Below are 17292 nucleotides of genomic sequence, written 5' to 3' on the forward strand. Positions count from 1 at the left end.
CTTTAGATTTACAAAAAAACATATAAAACTGGATGTTCTTTATAAAATAGCTATATGTTCATTACAAAACAACTATATGTTCTTTACTGAATAGCTAAATGTTCATTCCGCCTTTTTTTAAAGAACACTGGATGCACCAAGCATGGTGCATCCGCCTCCACAGAAAAAATTTCAACGGAGGAAGTATATGTTCAAAGTTATAATATTTTGTTCATGTATCTTAATTCATTTATAAGAAAAAACTACTCCACCCGTCCCTAAATATAGCTTATTTAATTTAGGGAAATTCTTTCTGGTAATCACGAACTTTTATTTTTTTTCAGTGGTAAAATCTGAAACTTTTGATTATCAATGGTAATCATAAGTTAATATTACTAAGTCAATGGTAACTTAAATTAAACAACATGTTAATTCTTAATCATGGTTTAACAGTTCGACTGTAAAAAGACACACTTACCCCCAACTAATTCTTTCTTCTTTCTTTCTCTTTCCCCTCCATGGTTCTTTCTTCCTTTCTCTTTCCCCTCCACACTGCACCTCCCTTTCCAGCCACTTGCACGGCTGCCAACTCCCATCCCTGCACCCCGTCGCTCCCACCTCCCTTCCTTGCACCTCGCCGCTATCCACCTCACTTCCCCGCCCCTACCTCACCGTACCATTTTCCCCGTCAAAACCCAGAAAAAACCCACCACCTCCCTCGAAAACAACTGAAATCCATACCCCTCTCCCTTCGAAATGCAATGCAACCTCACCCACACTCAAATTCAAGGGTTGAAGAAGTTATTCATACTAAATTGCTGCCGTTGACCTGCTGTTGTTGTTGTTGTTGTTGAATTGGTTTAATTAACCTCTAATTCACAAACACAAAACATAACATCCCCCATAAAATTTATTTAAATAAAGCTCTAAATTAATTGTAAGTAAATTCAGAAATGGAGTAAGAATAACAGGAAATTTTTTTTTTTGAAAAGGGGTAATGCGAGAATCGGTTTCGGTGTGTGATGAGAGGAGAGAGAGGGTGGGTTGGGAACAGGGGTTGGAAACACGATTTCGGGTGGGATTGCAGTATCGGGGGGGGGGGGGGGGGTCTCCGGCGAGGGAGTGGTTTGAGACACCTCCACCCTGGCCGAGCTGAGCGCCGACAATGGGAGGGGGCTGGCGGTTGCTGGGTGGCCGGGGTTTGGATTTTTTTGTGTTTTTTTTTTAAAATCATTTGGAGGGTACTAATGTAAATTTAGTGTTACTTAACCAAGATTAACCCTAGTTAATCATTTTATTATCATTAATGTTATCATTGGCTTTGTAATATTAATTTGTGATTACCATTGATAATAAAAAAATTCACAGTTTACCATTGAGAAATAATAAAAGTTCGTGATTATCAAAGAGAATTTCCCTTTAATTTATAATACCTGTACATTTCACAAGTAATATTCTTTTGTAATTAGGCATAGTCGATTGGGCCATAGGGCTCGAACAACTCGGCCCAAAATCCGTTTTTTCGGTTTGGGTTTAAGCCCATGTCCTTGCAAAGTTGATCATAATACCAAATATGCAATGCTCCCATACAAGATCTTCTGAAGTAGCTTCCAGAGTATCTCTTCATGAAGTTGTTCCATTCTAACACATCTTTCTCCATGTCCCGAATGCTCGGCAATCTGAATTTCCCATCAATTAGCTCAAATAACCAACGGCATCTCATTTCTGAAGTGAACAAGTTTCCGGCACTCTCCGAAAAACCAATCACTGCTACCTGTGGAATCCGTGGATGGACACATTCCCTACAAATATTATTTAGCATTGGTAATAACTAGCATTGAGAGAGAGTGATGGATAGCTCAAGTGGTTAGAGCTTCCCTTCCGATTCCAGGAGATCCTGGGATCGATTCTCACCCCCGCCCCTGTGGCTCTCTAAACACCAAAAAAAAATAACTAGCATTGAGACACTAGTCTAATTCGTTTTAGATGGTATGGCTCTCTAAACACCAAAAAAAAATAACTAGCATTGAGACACTAGTCTAATTCGTTTTAGATGGTATTATATCTTCATTCTTAACAAAACATTAGACATTCACTATATTGTTTATTTTTATGTGGAATTGTTCACAAGATGTATACCTATAATCGCCATGTATAATACTTTCTCTGTTTCTTTTTAGATACTCCATGTCACTTTCTAAATAAGGATGTTTCAATTTAGATGCATCACTTTCATTTAAAAAAATAAAATAAATAATTTTCTTCTCTCTCCTACCACATGGCCCATTTATTTATTTATTATTTTATCGAGGAGACCCAATTTAATTTTTTTCTCTCTACCTCTTTCAACTCCAAAAATTGATTAGAAGTCCGTGAAAACTAAAATGATGCAACTAAATAAAAACGGAGGAAGTATATATAATGTACTCGTACTGATAACAGACCTGTACAAAGGAATTGTATTGGAAGGGGAACCAAATATATAATCTTGAAATATGGGGGATGCAAATATGTCTTTGAGCTTCTGATCCCCTTTGAATCCAGTAGCAAAAATAACCAAATCACATTTAATATGAGTAGCTTCTTCCATCTGAACAAGAGTATTAGTACTATTCTCAAGTAAAATACCCTCTTTGTAGAAACTAAAAGTTTTTGATCTTTTCAAAATGATGCTTCCATTCTCAACTCCATCATAGAATCCGGCTGGGACGGTCGCCACCGAACAAGAGTTCATCTCTTGTAGGAAGCTATGGTCTGGCACCATGCCATATTTCTTCATGGGATGCATTTTCTTAATGTCATTCTCCACAAATTTACTAATACCCCATCTCTGCTTGTAAGGAAAAAAAAAAAAAAAAAAAAAAAATTTATAATTAAAGAAAAATTGTCAAAAATAATACAAACTTTGAACGGTCCGCCCAAAATAAGTCAATCTTTTAATTATTTTTAAATAATACAAACTTTATGCAGTGTCCGCTTTAATTTTAATTATTAAATTTTTGAGCCCTTTCCCTAAATAATGTTGGGAAATTATCTAATTCCCAAATTACAGCTAATCTTTTTTTAATTCCCATCATACCGTCCACGTCACCGGTTCAGTGGGAATTTTTTTTAAAAAAACGGGTTTATTAGAAAACCGCTACTTCAAGTAGCGTTGTGCTACTGAAAACCGCTACTTCAAGTAGCGATTTACATATTAGAAACCGCTACTTGAAGTAGCGGTTTGTATTTACTAATTATTTTTTTTTAATAAAATCACTTTCTCCTCTTCCATTGTAAAGGAATTCAGCAGAATCATCCAAAAAAAAAAAAAAATCGAACGATACTCCTCAAGTAGCCTTCCAATGTAGCAATCCCTCGCGCTGGAAGCCGTTTTCGCCACCATCGACGCCTTCCTACGGTTGTTTGCCGACAATGATTGCTGTGAGAATATAACCAGAAACGAGGATATATCAAAGGATTTGTGATTGCCGACACCGATTGCACGCCAAATTGCACCGATTATCAAAGGTTTATGGAACTTGGGGATACAACTATTCAAGTACTTGAAGGTTTAATTTTGACTGATTTACAGATATTTTGTTTTTAAAGAAAAACTTACAAAACAAACCCATAAACCGCTACTTGAAGTAGCGGTTTACAAAATTAAATTAAAACCGCTACTTGAAGTAGCAGTTTGTTGCTGGACCGAGAAAAAAAAAACGGGTTTGTTTTCCTTAGCTGACGTGGACGGTATAATGGGAATTAAAAAAAGAGTAGCTGTAATTTGGGAATTAGATAATTTCCCAACATTATTTAGGGAAAGGGCTCTAAATTTTTGTTATAATTTTTAAAAGATATAGATAATATTTATTATTGTTGTTGTTATTATTATTATTATTATTATTATTATTATTATTATTATTATTATTTTATATATATATATATATATATATATATATATATATATATATATACTTCCTCCGTCCTTTTATTATTGCACCACTTGCCTTTTTAGGAAGTTTCACAAATATTGCACCATTTCCTCTCTAGGAAAAAAATTATTTGTGTTCACACTACAAATACCCAACATACCCTTGCTTTTTCACACTTACTTTTTAGTTTATCAATATGTCACGTGGGCAATTTTGTATTTTTACCTTTCTCTCTCTTACTTTTGTCCGAGGAAGTCCCAGTTAATCAATTTGATAAACAAAATTTGTTTATCAAATGGCAAAATGGTAAATAAAACAACATAAATGCTTAGTGATCATGACATTTTCGTAAATATATCAACAACAGTGGGACCCATATTTAATAAAAAGTTGTTGATTTATTTACAATTGTGCCATTTGATAAACAAATTTTGTTTATCAAATTGATAAACTTGAATTTTCCCCTTTTTTCCACTACCAAAATATTTGTACTCAATTCCTATGGTGCAATAATAAAAAAACGGAGGAAGTATATAAAACCAATCCCCTTCCCTATCAGCAACCTTTCCCCGGCCCTCCAGCAACCCCACGTCTGCGCCCCACCCCCCTACCAACGCCGGCGACACCAGCGCCCTTCCCCCGCGTCGACGACACCAGCCAAAACCCTAGCAGCTTCCAACCACCACGAAACACCCACGAATCCCCTCCCCTAAAACAAACGAAAAACCCACGAATCCCCCTAACCCCTAACCGCGACTAAGGCTTTCAATGGTCGGTGAAGGAGCGTTTGGGGGTTTCGGTGGTGGGAGGAGCAGGTTTGTGGGTTTTTCGTGGGAAGGGAGAGATATTTCGGTGATGGTTTGGGGCGAGGGGAATAGGGTTTCGGTGATAGTGGTTCGAGGGAGGGGGAGGGCGGTGACCGGCGACCAGGTGGGATAGCTGGGCTGGCGCCGCCGGGGATGGGGGAAGGGAACTGTGTGGTGGAGCTGTTGGTGGAGGAGGAAGGGTGGCTGGTGGTAAGACAGGGATGTGTTTTTTTTTTTTAAATTTTTTTTTGAATTATTTTATCTGTTAATTAAGTATGATTAAATCTTTATTTAGGAGTTAATTAAATTCTTAAACGAATTATATATATATATATATATATATATATATATATATATATATATATATATATATATATATATATATATATATAGTTAACCGGTTATATAGGTTGTAGGTAAAATATCCGTTTAAAGCGAATAGTCCCTAAAGTTTGTATTATTTAGAAATAATTTAAAGTTTGACTTGTTTTTAGCGGACCACTCAAAGTATGACACTTGTCATGTTTCGATTAAAAAATTTCCCGCCACTTTTTTCTTTCCATTTTTTTTTCTCTTTTTTACAAAATCTTCATTAATATTATTTTATATATCCTATGATATTTAACTTTCAATTTGGCAACTATATACGAAATATATTCTATGGATTATATGCAATTATGCATATCTTTCATATTTTTTATAATAGGTATTTTTCTATAATAAACAAATACATAATAAGGTAATATATTAGAATAATAAAATGTACTACTCCCATACTTCGTATCATTCTACAACGTATTTTTTCTTTGAAAGTTTTTTTGCTCTAACCAGGATTTGATACTTTAGCTATTATTTTACGGAGTATAATATTTATTGATTTTTTTTATAATACTCCCTTCGTCCCCTTTTGATAGTCCCTTATGGGCATTATTCAAGGGAATTAATAAGCACAAATAAGAATAGTAAAAGTACATTGAAAAAGTAAATTGACATTGGGTATGAAAAAAAATTGAGAGAGAAAAAGTAATAAAAGTACATGGAAAAATAAAATTTACATGGAAAATTTAAATTTGCACAAATATTGTTGCAAATTGGAGGAAATTTTGGTAAAAAAATTAATATTAATGGTTGTTGGAAAAAGCAAATGGATGAACATTTTGGGACTAAAATTTGCCCATAAGGGACTATCATTTGGGGACGGAGGGAGTAATAACATTACAATTCAATAACTATAAACATAAATATAAAACAAAATTAAAAAATCATGATTATTAATTTTCATAAAAATTAGTCAATTAAATTTGTAAAACATAAAAACAAAAATACACAATCATGAATTAAAAACTCTCGCCTCCCCTCTTCTCTCCTCCTCTTCTCTAGAGTTTCTCCAAAATCTTGGTCGTTTAGGCCGGAAATAGGTAGTTTCTTCGAAAATTAGACTATTTCCGACCCTTTTCCCTAAATTTTCTTTAGTTTTGATTTAAATTTCAATAAATCTACACGAGTAAGTGTATATACGTCTGTCTCCCTATGATGGAGTGTCTCCCTATGGTGGAGTCGTTAGTTTTTGTTAGTTTAGTTGTTTGTTTATGTGTTAGGGTTTGTTTGTGTGTTAGGGTTTATCAACAAGGTAATCATCTTTTGCCCTATTGTCAGTTCTTTGGTAAAGATTTGTTCGGGATCGCAATGGTTGTCAAGTTTTCAAATGCGTTCAAGCGAATCAGATGAAAATCATCCTTACGGCTACAACCAATCGTTAGACCGTCTCTCCGAAAAGGCTGTATATTCCAGCGATGTGTGCGAGAGATGTACCACAGTTCAGGATTTTTTCAACGATCGTAGCTTTGATGAAGGAAACCCTAATTTGATTCAATTTTATGTATTTGTTAATGTAGATTTCATTTGTAGATGCCGGAAGACTTTTTATTAATGAATTGATTTGTTTCAAAAAAAAAATATATTGTAAAACATTGTGCCAATTACAGTATGCTATAAAATATTGTGCCGGTCAAAACATGCCAATAAAATAGGGACAAATGGGTATATAATTACATTGCACGGGTTATAATTATAAATTGCATTCTCATATAAAACACTATAATCATTAAATTTTTGTGTTTTTTTTTTATTTTTTTTATTTTTTTTATTGTTTAATAATCAATAACTTTTGATAACAATATAATATTAATTCAAATTTTTTTGTTTTTTTTTTTTTGAAAAGAAATTCAAGTATTTGTTTCAATTAAAAATATTTTTTTTTGAAAAAAAAAAAATTGTTGTATTAACATTATAATTCACTGATTCATAATTTGATTAAGTAAAAACCGTGCGTTGCACGGGATTTAAACTAGTTTTTCCTATAATTAATGCCCTTTTCTGTATTTTTGTTACCCTTCACAATTTCACAAAAACTTTAAAGGGAAATTTGAAAATAGCACATATGGAGTATGAAAGAAATTGAAAGTGTATAAAACATATTTCTGAGACTTAACCATCATTTTAAAATGATTGATTGATTTGAAATTTATAAAGTTTTACATAAGCTTAAACTGACGGTTGAGGATTGAAAATATGTTTTATATTCTATTAGAAATTTTTTATTTTATTTTGGAAACTTGAATTTTTTAAGTATTCTTCTCTACTTTGTTAGAAAATAATTTTGTTTGGAACTTATATATTCTTTATTAAGTTTTCCCTCTAAGTCTAGAAAACAAATAAATACTCCGTCCGTTTTTTTTAATGCATCACTTGAGATTTTGCACTATTTATATATTAGTATATTACCCTTGAGGCCTTGACATATTTTTCTTACTATTATAAAATTAATAAACATGACTATGTAATATAATGTTAAATTTGTTGCAATGTCTAATTTCATAATATAATTTTTACTTATTTATTTTACTAATATCTAATTTAAGATATTAATAATCAAAATTGTGCCAAGTGCGAAAACTAAAATATACATACAAACTCAAGTAATATACCGACAATACTTTAGATTATTCTATGCAATTATTCAATAATAAATGATGATAAAAACACTCACGTACATACATAGAGGATATCATTTTTTTTTTTTACAAAAGTAATATGAAAAGACTACATACCAAGGGTGAAAGTAATGAGGCAAGAATATTAAGCAGAAGCCCTTCTCCGGGTTTATGAAGCATGAGTTGAGAAAATCGATTGGAATAGAGTCTTTTCCAAGGGAAGGACTCGTCCACATTCCAATGCGGAGTCCTGCATATTATCGTACATGGATGTTCCACTCCTGCAATCATCATCACATTGTAGGAATTAAAACAATCAACAAATTATCTCAAAATAATCGATATAATTGTCTCAATCGGTAATTTATCAAATTATCACATGACATTTTCGTAAATAATTTATCAACTTTCTCTAATCAGCAACAAGTGACATATTTTATTAATTTATTTATAAAAATGTCATATGTACACAAGTTATGTGTGAAATAGCAATAATAATGCAAAAATTAAATCTTAATTAGCCTCTTACGGCGGTCTTACCGTTGGCAATCGAACACTCCATAGTAATGTCAAGTGCAGATTTTTGCAAGCCAACCACTATGACTCGCTTCCCTTTCACCGTATTTGTAGCAGTTTCATCGTTCAAAGAAGAATAATCCATAGAATGCATAACCTTCCCTTCAAAAACTTCTGGCCCTTTTCCCGAGGGGAACTCCGGCATGTTTGGTACATCACTAAATCGTCCCAAACACAAGATTACAAAATCTACTACAATCACCTGTCTTATTAATATAAGTAATCAGTATTCTTAACGATTAATTAAATTACGATAGTACAATTTTTTTTTTAATTCATACTACCTCTGTTTATATTATATTATTATTTATAAGGATAAGACATTTTTTACTTACATTTTATGTCAAATTGTTGCAAATAATAAGAAACGGAGGTAATACATAAAAATTGAAAATGAAATTACCTCAATCGATTGGGTGAGAAGATCTCGAGTAGTGATAATCCATTTGCCCTTATCGCCAAAGGGGTCACCGTTACCACCCCAAAGAGCACAAGATTGGACGTGTTCATGAGACGGACCATCGTACTTAATACTAAGCACCTTGGTATTAAATCTAATGTGCTTAAGTAAATTAAAGTGGTTAGCATAAGATTGGATGTAATCAAAAACTTGGTTGTGGTCAGGAAATAATGTTTCTACAGAAGAAGGCCAAGGGAAATCAGAAAATTGGTAGGAAGGTTTGGATGTTTGTAGCTTTGTGGTCTTTAAAGTTTGAGTCCAAACACCACCAATAGTGCTACGAGACTCAAAAACTAAGGGTTGGTAACCCTTAGCAAGGGCATATTTGCATGCTAAGAGGCCACTAATGCCCGCTCCTACAATGCATATTCTCCTCTTCATTATAGCGTGACATGCAATAACCTAATTAATTCAGTGCGATCAACAAATGGAACGCACCATCATTATATACTCACTAAAGGTGTCAAAATTGGACCAACTGACCCGACCCGAAAAAAAAAAACAATTTTATATTTTAACTTGTATGAACACATTAATGTCGCATTTTAAATTTCAAATAGACTTGATTCGACCCGACGTCACCAAATCCAGCTCGTACACCCAAATTGACACCAGTCGGCGGGCACAACAAACTAGGTGTTAGGTTAAACCAGGTGTTAGGAGTAGTATAAATATACATGTATCATTGTGAGACTTGGGTCGTTTTATTGAGCGTCACTTTTAATTTAAGATAAGTAAATGCAAGATTAATATTTCTTTGTTGCAAATAATAAGGAATATCTTCCCATTAAAAATGTTGTGACTACTTATAATTATATTGTACAAGGTTATCTTTGTCAATGTGTATGATCGATTAAACGAATGATGTGAGAATCTGTTAAATACGAGTTTGTGCAGCCAGTGACGGATCTAGGATTTCTAATGAGGGGTAACATTGAGCAATAAGAAGAAAAAAAATATATATAAACGAGTTATTATACATTTTGTATACATTATCAATTGATAATTAGATTTTAAAATTTTAACATGTATTTTTACAAATATAGAAAAATTAATATTCTAATTGTCAATATAACACAATGATCAAATTAAAAAGTATACTCCATATGTCCGATAAATTAATTACTTTTGTATATATATACTCCGCATCTATTATTCGTAAGGTTATAAACTATATGATAATTTATACTGGTATAATATAAATAAAATGAAATTATTTCTCGTATAAAACTAATTAGTAAATGTATTACTTACTAAATATGTGCATTGAAAAAATGAAAAATGCAATTAAAATGTACAGAAATTCATCAAATGAAGGCCAAGGGGTCTTAATATAAAGAGAATGAATAAGCTACTCATTTTATATAATCTTTTCTTTAGATTGGGTATCATGTACGATATTTAAAAATTAATTAAAGTTCTCTTTAAAAAAATGATTAAAGTTTTTAAACAAATTTGTATTATTACTTAAAAAGCATAGATTTTACTATTTGAATGAAAGCCTTTAAAAAAAATGGACAAATACAAAATTAATTATACACACATAAACACATACACACATACAAGATACAACTAATACAAGTAGAAGAAAAGTAAAAAATAATAATAATAAAGTCAAAAGAAAAAAGTTGAAAAAAAAAAAAATTTAAAAAATAACCTAAGAGACCAGTTTTTATACAACCGGTCTCTTTTTGTTTAAAAGAGCGCACTGGTCAGCAGGTCATGGAATAATCAAAGAGACCTGTTATTTCAAAAAACAGGTCTCTTTGATTAACAGTGTTATTTTATTTTTTTTAGGCCTTATTACTACGTAGGTCTGCCTCTGTGTGCCGCACCCGCAAACTAAGAGAGAGAATCCACTTTACAAGTCCAAAGGATGTTCTATCTCAAAACCACATGGCAACAGGAGGTTTATCCCCTTAGCTTTATAAAGTGTTTGACCATCTCTTCATTCTTCAACCAATGTGGCAATGTGGAACACTTACATATGGTGATACTTAGGATGTCTATTATTCAACACTCCCCTTCACATGTAAGGTCCCTTATAACTTTGTCTCATGTGATTTTTCGTGCTAGAGTGCTTCTTTATTGTAAATTCGCAATATCATCTACAAATCTACAATTATGAAAGATACCAAAATGAGTATATGACATGACAAATGACAATTGTGCAGAGGACCGCAGTTCACAGCAATTGTACGCACTACTTGTACATGCATGCCTAATGCCTACATTACATTTTCCTTGAAGTCAAACAAAGAATTGATTGTAGCTTCAGACATAGGATAGATGTTCGAAACGAAGGTGCCAGACATATGATGAGTTGTTGGTTGAAGACTTGATGATATATCTAGCCCCTACCAAGAGATTTTCTTTGTTTTTTTTTTTTTTGTTTTTTTGTAAGGATTATAACTTTTATTTCTAGAGATAATAAGCTTCATCCATAAATTTCCCTTAAATATATAACCAATGTAATGGTGACCATAAATTTTGTAGTCATTCATTTATATTAAAATTATCAAACACTCTAACATAGTTTGTCAGCTTGATTTTCATTCCTACTGAAAAAAATCACCAAAATTATATTGGGTTTGTGTGTTGATAATTTCAAGCCGAGAAATTTTTTAAATTGGGTGGTTTAGGGACATTTTGATCCGGCCTTAGGCATGCCTTTATTACAAATTCTTAAATGGACCTGGTTCACACTAATTTATTGTGGACCACTAACATTAGAGAAAGTATGGTTGTTTTATTAATAAAAAAAGGGTCACTATAATTAAAAAAAAAGGTCACTATGTTGAAATAAAAATCATTTTGGTTATATATAGGCCTAAGTGGTTATTTTTGTAATGAAATATTTTATATACTGATCAATATGAATAATAAAGACCACTATGTTAAAATTAGGATAATAGCGTCGTATTTCAAGTTCACAATATTATTAAACGTTGTAGTAGTTTTAATAAAGGTTACTATGTTAAAAATAATGGTCACTATGTCCACGCAAGTCTTTTTGTGCCTTTATATGCTTTTTAAACTTACCAAAACAATTTTTTAAGTGATCCTTTCGAACAAATTTTCCTTTTTAAATACATACTTTATTCTATTGTCTGTTCTATATACTATTTCCGTTTCTTATTAATAACAATAAATATATTTTTATGTCTACAACTAAAACTTCTTTGCTACAAATAATAAGAAGCTAGCTAGTAATTGGGCCCGGACGATGCCTCGTGTCATTATATGAAGTTGATCATTAATATACATTTTAATTTCCAACTCAAATTTCTTGTAATTAAATTTGTTTTTCTTATTATCAATCGCAATATATTAATAGTTTGTATTCAAAAGATAATATAAATACCACATATGTAAGACACTTAGTTTTAGAATTATAGGTTACATGTTCAAATGTTGTGGAGATTCTTTTTTATTATAAGTGCATGACGTGCAATTAAAAACAATTAGAAAGGAGAGCCACGTGGCGTACTGAGAAGCTAAGTGGATGACGTGGCGTAATGAGAGGTTTACGTGTCACATAAACGTTTTTAGAAACGCTTTAATTTTTATTATATTACTCGCTCCTTCTCATAATACAATGCTTCTTTGGATTTTTACGCGGGAATTAAAAAAAGTTGTAAATTTCCTAAAAATGATTTAAAGTACATATGTGCATGTAGGGTTAGAGAGAAATAAAGAGACAGAAAAAGTAGTTGAGAATAATTGAAAAGATAGAGAGAAAAAATGTTGGAAATTAATATTAAAAGTACAAAAAAAAGAAAAGGAGAAAATGATGACAACTCATCACAAAAAGGGTAATAATGTCAAAAAGTACAACCTTTAAATAGAAATAGGAAGTATAACAATTGTACTATATGCTAATTTTATTTCAACTATGGAGCATATACATATTCATTCTTGTTTATTTGAGAATGAGTACTGAATAGATTAAGTGGTTAGAGCTCTTTTCCACCTTCTAAAATCAATTCTCATCACTCGTCCTTGTGGTTATCTAAATACTATCTCTGTTAATTTTTATGTGCAATTTTGGAGTATTATTTGTGAGATATAAAATGTTCCAAAGTTGCACATAAAAATTAACCAAGGTAGTATAAATAAAAGATAAATAATAATAATAAAAAAAAAAAATCACGTTCATATTAATACGGACTAACAACTGAACAACTCAATGCAATTATGCAACTCAACTAACCTATGATTGGGTGTAATCCATGGGACCATAAGGCTCAAACCACTCGGCCCAAAATCCGTTCTTTCTTTTTGGATTCCAACCCATATCTTTGCAAAGTTGATCATTATACCAGATGTGGAGAGCTCCAATGCAAGTCTTGCTATCACGATTCTCTGAATTTTTCGCAATTAAATTTTCCGTGGTTAATATATCTTCCTCCATGTCTTGAATACTTGGCAGCTTGAATTTCCCTCCAAATAGTTCTGCCAACCAACGACATTTCAACTCCGAGGAATAAAGATTTGCTAAACTATCTGAAAACCCTATTATCGCTAGTTGTGGAATTCGCGGATGTATACATTCCCTGTATCAATATACATTTTGTTAGAACAACATATTTTAGTTGTATGCTAGACCAAAAGTATAAACATTAAAAATACTCTGTAATACAAATTTTTATGATTTTTACGAGTACGAATATGGAGTTATATCGAAGTACATTTTAAGACTGAAAAGTTAATGAAGCAAGAAAATTGGGACGGAGGCAGTAGTAACGAATACAAACCTGTATAGTGGAACAAGGGTATTGATATTAGGGGGCATAATATAGTCCTGAAATTTGGTTGATGAAAAAATGTGTTTGAGCTTTTGTTCTCCTTTGAAACCAGTAGCAAGAATGACCAAGTCGTTGTTGACGAGTCGGGGCGGTTCAAGTTCATTATTGCTAAGCAAGATCCCCTCTTTGCAAAAATGAAAGCTAGAACATTTCTGTAAAACGATGCTCCCTTCCTCAACTTTGTCATAAAATTCTTGTGGAACTGTTGATATTAAACATGCATTCATTTCTTCTAATAAGCTACGTTCCGGTACCAATCCCAACTTCTCTAGTCGATGCATACGCTTCACTTCTCCCTCCACAACTTTACAAATCGCCCATTTCTGCATTTCATTTTGGTACAACCAAGGTTATTTCTTTGTCCATATAATGTGCTCTATAAAACTTTTACACTGGTTGACCGCTTGAAATATGACTATCATATTAGTTTAATGACAAACAATGTGAACGGTTCATTTTCACATTATAATATGGATACAATTAGTTTTCTAATCCTATATATAAAGTGAAAGGACCTTTTTGTTTTCAAAAAAAAAAAAAAAAAGAGTAAAAGGGGCTTTTGAGTGACAAATTTCACTATCCCCAAATTACCCTTCTTAAGTTGCAAAATTACTTTTTTTTTTTTTTTTTTTTTTTTTTTTTTTTTTTTTTTTTTTTTTTTTACAATTACAGTTAAAATTTAAGAATTTTTTTTTTTTTTTTAAAAAAAAACGTATCATAACTACCCAATAATTCAACTGTTCTCACTCCCCATAAAATATAAAACCACTCTTGAATCGATTATTTTTTTTTCATCTAATTTCTTATATGGTACACGCGTAGCATGTATATCTTAACTTTTATCTAATATAAATTTTTGAAAATTTTAATCCAACAATTTTTTTTTTTGAGAAACTATAAAATAAAAATAAAAACTACATAAATAATGAAACTAATAATTTGATAAATAATAAATTTTTTGATAGTGATATAATTTATTATTCATAAGTTTTTCAGTGCGACATGTCACATGGTGCGGCAAGGGTTACTTGTAAGGTGTTACTGGTTTTGTCCGAGGTTACTTGTATTCTTGTAGGTGTTATTTATATGCTAAGTAACCCCTACAGATAACCCCATACCAAATCAGTAACACCCCTACAAGTAACCCATGACCAAAATCAGTAACATCCTACAAGTAACCCCATAATACAAGTAATTCCAAACCAAACCCTCATACCAAACCAGTAACACTCTACAAGTAACCCATGACCAAAACCCGTAACACCTTACAAGTAACACCCTATAAGTAACCTATGTCGTATCATGTGGCCAGTTGTTTATAAAAATTTGTATTTATTATTTAGAGAAAAATACGTCAATTATGAATCACATAATCATCAAAACATTATATTAACGAATTATAAGGTTTGACCTTGAATTATTATCAGACATCAATATACAAAATTATATTACCAGTGACCAAAAGATTAAAGCTAGGAGAACTATGAGGAAACCATCACTGGGCTTGCGAACCCAAACTTCGGCGAAGCGATTCAGATACAAATATGCGAGAGGTGATCTCCACAAGAAGTAATCCGGTACGTTCCAATACACATTCCGGTAGATCATTGTACATGGATTATCTAATCATGTATAAATATATACAAGTATAAGATCGTTTATATTAAATGGTCTTGTTGAGAGCAAATCTATATGTGAGTGAAAGTGTTATCCCACATTAAAAAAAAATTATATAAAAGTATCATATCTCACATTAAGAAAGTAGAAAATTGTGTCCACTATAAAAGGCTAAGGGATTCATCCCCTCATTGTCATATGGTTTTAAGGTGAGACCCCCTTGACTCCTTAGTTGTATAAAGTGGACTCTTATAATGGGTGTGACCCAGACCTGTTTATCAGATCTTAAATCAATAATGTCAATTAAGTTGTTGAAATATTATACACACATTTAATGTGAAATTTAAAATTAATCCCTCCAAAATTGATAGTCACGCACACACCTTAAAATGGACATATGCAATCACTCTTTCCCTTACTTGGCTTCATTAGCAGTCTAGGGTTTCAGTCACAGTTTCCTGGTATCGAGTTTTCGACACGTACAAAATTAAACCTTACCATTAGCGATGGCACACTCCATAGCGACGTCCATGGCTGTTTTCCCGAACCCAACGATAGTAACTTGTTTCCCTCTAACCAAATTTCTGGCAGCTTCGTAGTCCAAGGCAGAATACTCCATTGAATGGATCACCTGAGCTTCACATGCTTCAGGTCCTTTATTTGTTGGGTATTTTGGTACATTTGGTACTCCACTAAATCGCCCCACACATAAGATCACAAAATCCACTTCCATCACCTGTGCTCAAATTTAGTCTTAATTAGACAATATTCTTATTTTGTTTATTTTAACACATAAAAATCTTATGTACGTGTTGAGGATAACCAAAGCAAATACTCCAAGTAGGTCGAGTTAATGGGGTATATAAACCAATCATGGAATTTTTAGGTCGAGTTGATATTATTTCAAGGTATTAGAGCCAACGTGATACAATGATCATGAGTTTAAATCTCATCCACCCCCAACATTCAAGTTGAATATATCGCGCTGGTTTTGAGGGACTCATGGCGCATCCTCATTTCAAGCTATGAGGGGGTCTGATAAGGTACATAAACCAATCTTAGACTTCAACCATTACCTTGACCTTTTGATTGAGAAAGTCCTTTACTAGGTGTGTCTTGTACTGGACATTTATCAAACTCTTCACGTACACACGTAACACGTCCATGTATTAGTAAAAGTGGTAGTAACTCACAACTCATAAATAACAAGGAACTCTACCCGCAAGACCAAGCAAAATTTAATTTACATCGTCTAAGAAATACAAAAGCATGTACATGAGGATTAGTAATATCGTACCTCAGTTGAAAGATTATAGAGGTTTTGTGTCGCGACAAGCCATTTGCCCCCGTTGCCAAAAGGGTCACCATTACCGCCCCAAAGAGTCCAAGACTGTAGTTCTTCATTGGAAGGACCTTCATAATTGATGCTAATAACTTTAGTACTAAACCTAATGTGCGTGAGCAAATCAAAATACTTAGCATAAGAATTTACATAATCCAAGACCTGAACACAAGTTGGGAAAAGTTGATTCACCGAGGAAGGCCAAGGAAAATCAGAGAATTGATATAGTGGTTTAGGACTTTGAAGTTTGGTTCTTTCTAATGTTTTGGCCCAAACACCCCCACTAATGTCTAGTGCCTCAAAAACTATGGGGTAATGACCTTTACTAAGGGTATATTTGCATGCTAGGAGACCACTAACACCTGCCCCTACTATAGCTACTTTCTTTTGCATCATGTATATTGTTGACATACAATTGGTGAAATGGTGTGGATTCAAATAAATTTCATGGTGTATAAATAATGAAACAAATCTAGAATTGGTTCTCCATCTTTTAGCCTACAATCAACAATTTTATTTTACATACTCCCTCCGCCCCTTATATTTTTTTCCCATTTGATCAACTTTCCACGATCTACGAGATGTGTCTTAAAATGATTTTATCTCTATTTTCATACATTGTATTAATTAAATATAGATTAAGACTTCTTTCAAAAAAAAAAAAAAAAAAAATATAGAATAAGACGAATTAAGAAAATGACTATATTATCTCTTATAGATTAAAGGTATTTCCTTAACTTTTAAAAAGATGTTTTTAGTTAGTCTTTTTTTTTCCCTAGTTTTCTTAGTTGTTTTGT

The 17292-nt window shown here is 32.4% G+C and overlaps 2 protein-coding genes across 2 annotated transcripts; both read right to left on the minus strand.

The window, feature by feature from the left end:
- Positions 1 to 1444: 1444 nt before the first annotated feature.
- On the minus strand, positions 1445 to 9109 carry LOC145559918 (putative flavin-containing monooxygenase 1). The gene is made up of 5 exons (XM_081621194.1): positions 8672 to 9109; positions 8233 to 8470; positions 7810 to 7973; positions 2424 to 2809; positions 1445 to 1781 (listed from the first exon to the last, which is right to left on the minus strand). The coding sequence occupies exons 1-5, from the start codon at positions 9107 to 9109 to the stop codon at positions 1445 to 1447; spliced, it is 1563 nt and encodes a 520-aa protein (XP_081477320.1).
- A 3262-nt stretch (positions 9110 to 12371) lies between these two features.
- On the minus strand, positions 12372 to 16888 carry LOC145559919 (putative flavin-containing monooxygenase 1). Its single transcript, XM_081621195.1, has 6 exons — positions 16451 to 16888; positions 15652 to 15889; positions 15419 to 15424; positions 14989 to 15158; positions 13486 to 13859; positions 12372 to 13284 (listed from the first exon to the last, which is right to left on the minus strand). The coding sequence occupies exons 1-6, from the start codon at positions 16886 to 16888 to the stop codon at positions 12942 to 12944; spliced, it is 1569 nt and encodes a 522-aa protein (XP_081477321.1). The 3' UTR covers positions 12372 to 12941.
- Positions 16889 to 17292: the final 404 nt, after the last annotated feature.

This window comes from Chenopodium album, chromosome 9 (genome assembly GCF_948465745.1).
Source record: "Chenopodium album chromosome 9, dcCheAlbu1.1, whole genome shotgun sequence".
NCBI classification, from domain to species: Eukaryota; Viridiplantae; Streptophyta; class Magnoliopsida; order Caryophyllales; family Amaranthaceae; genus Chenopodium; species Chenopodium album.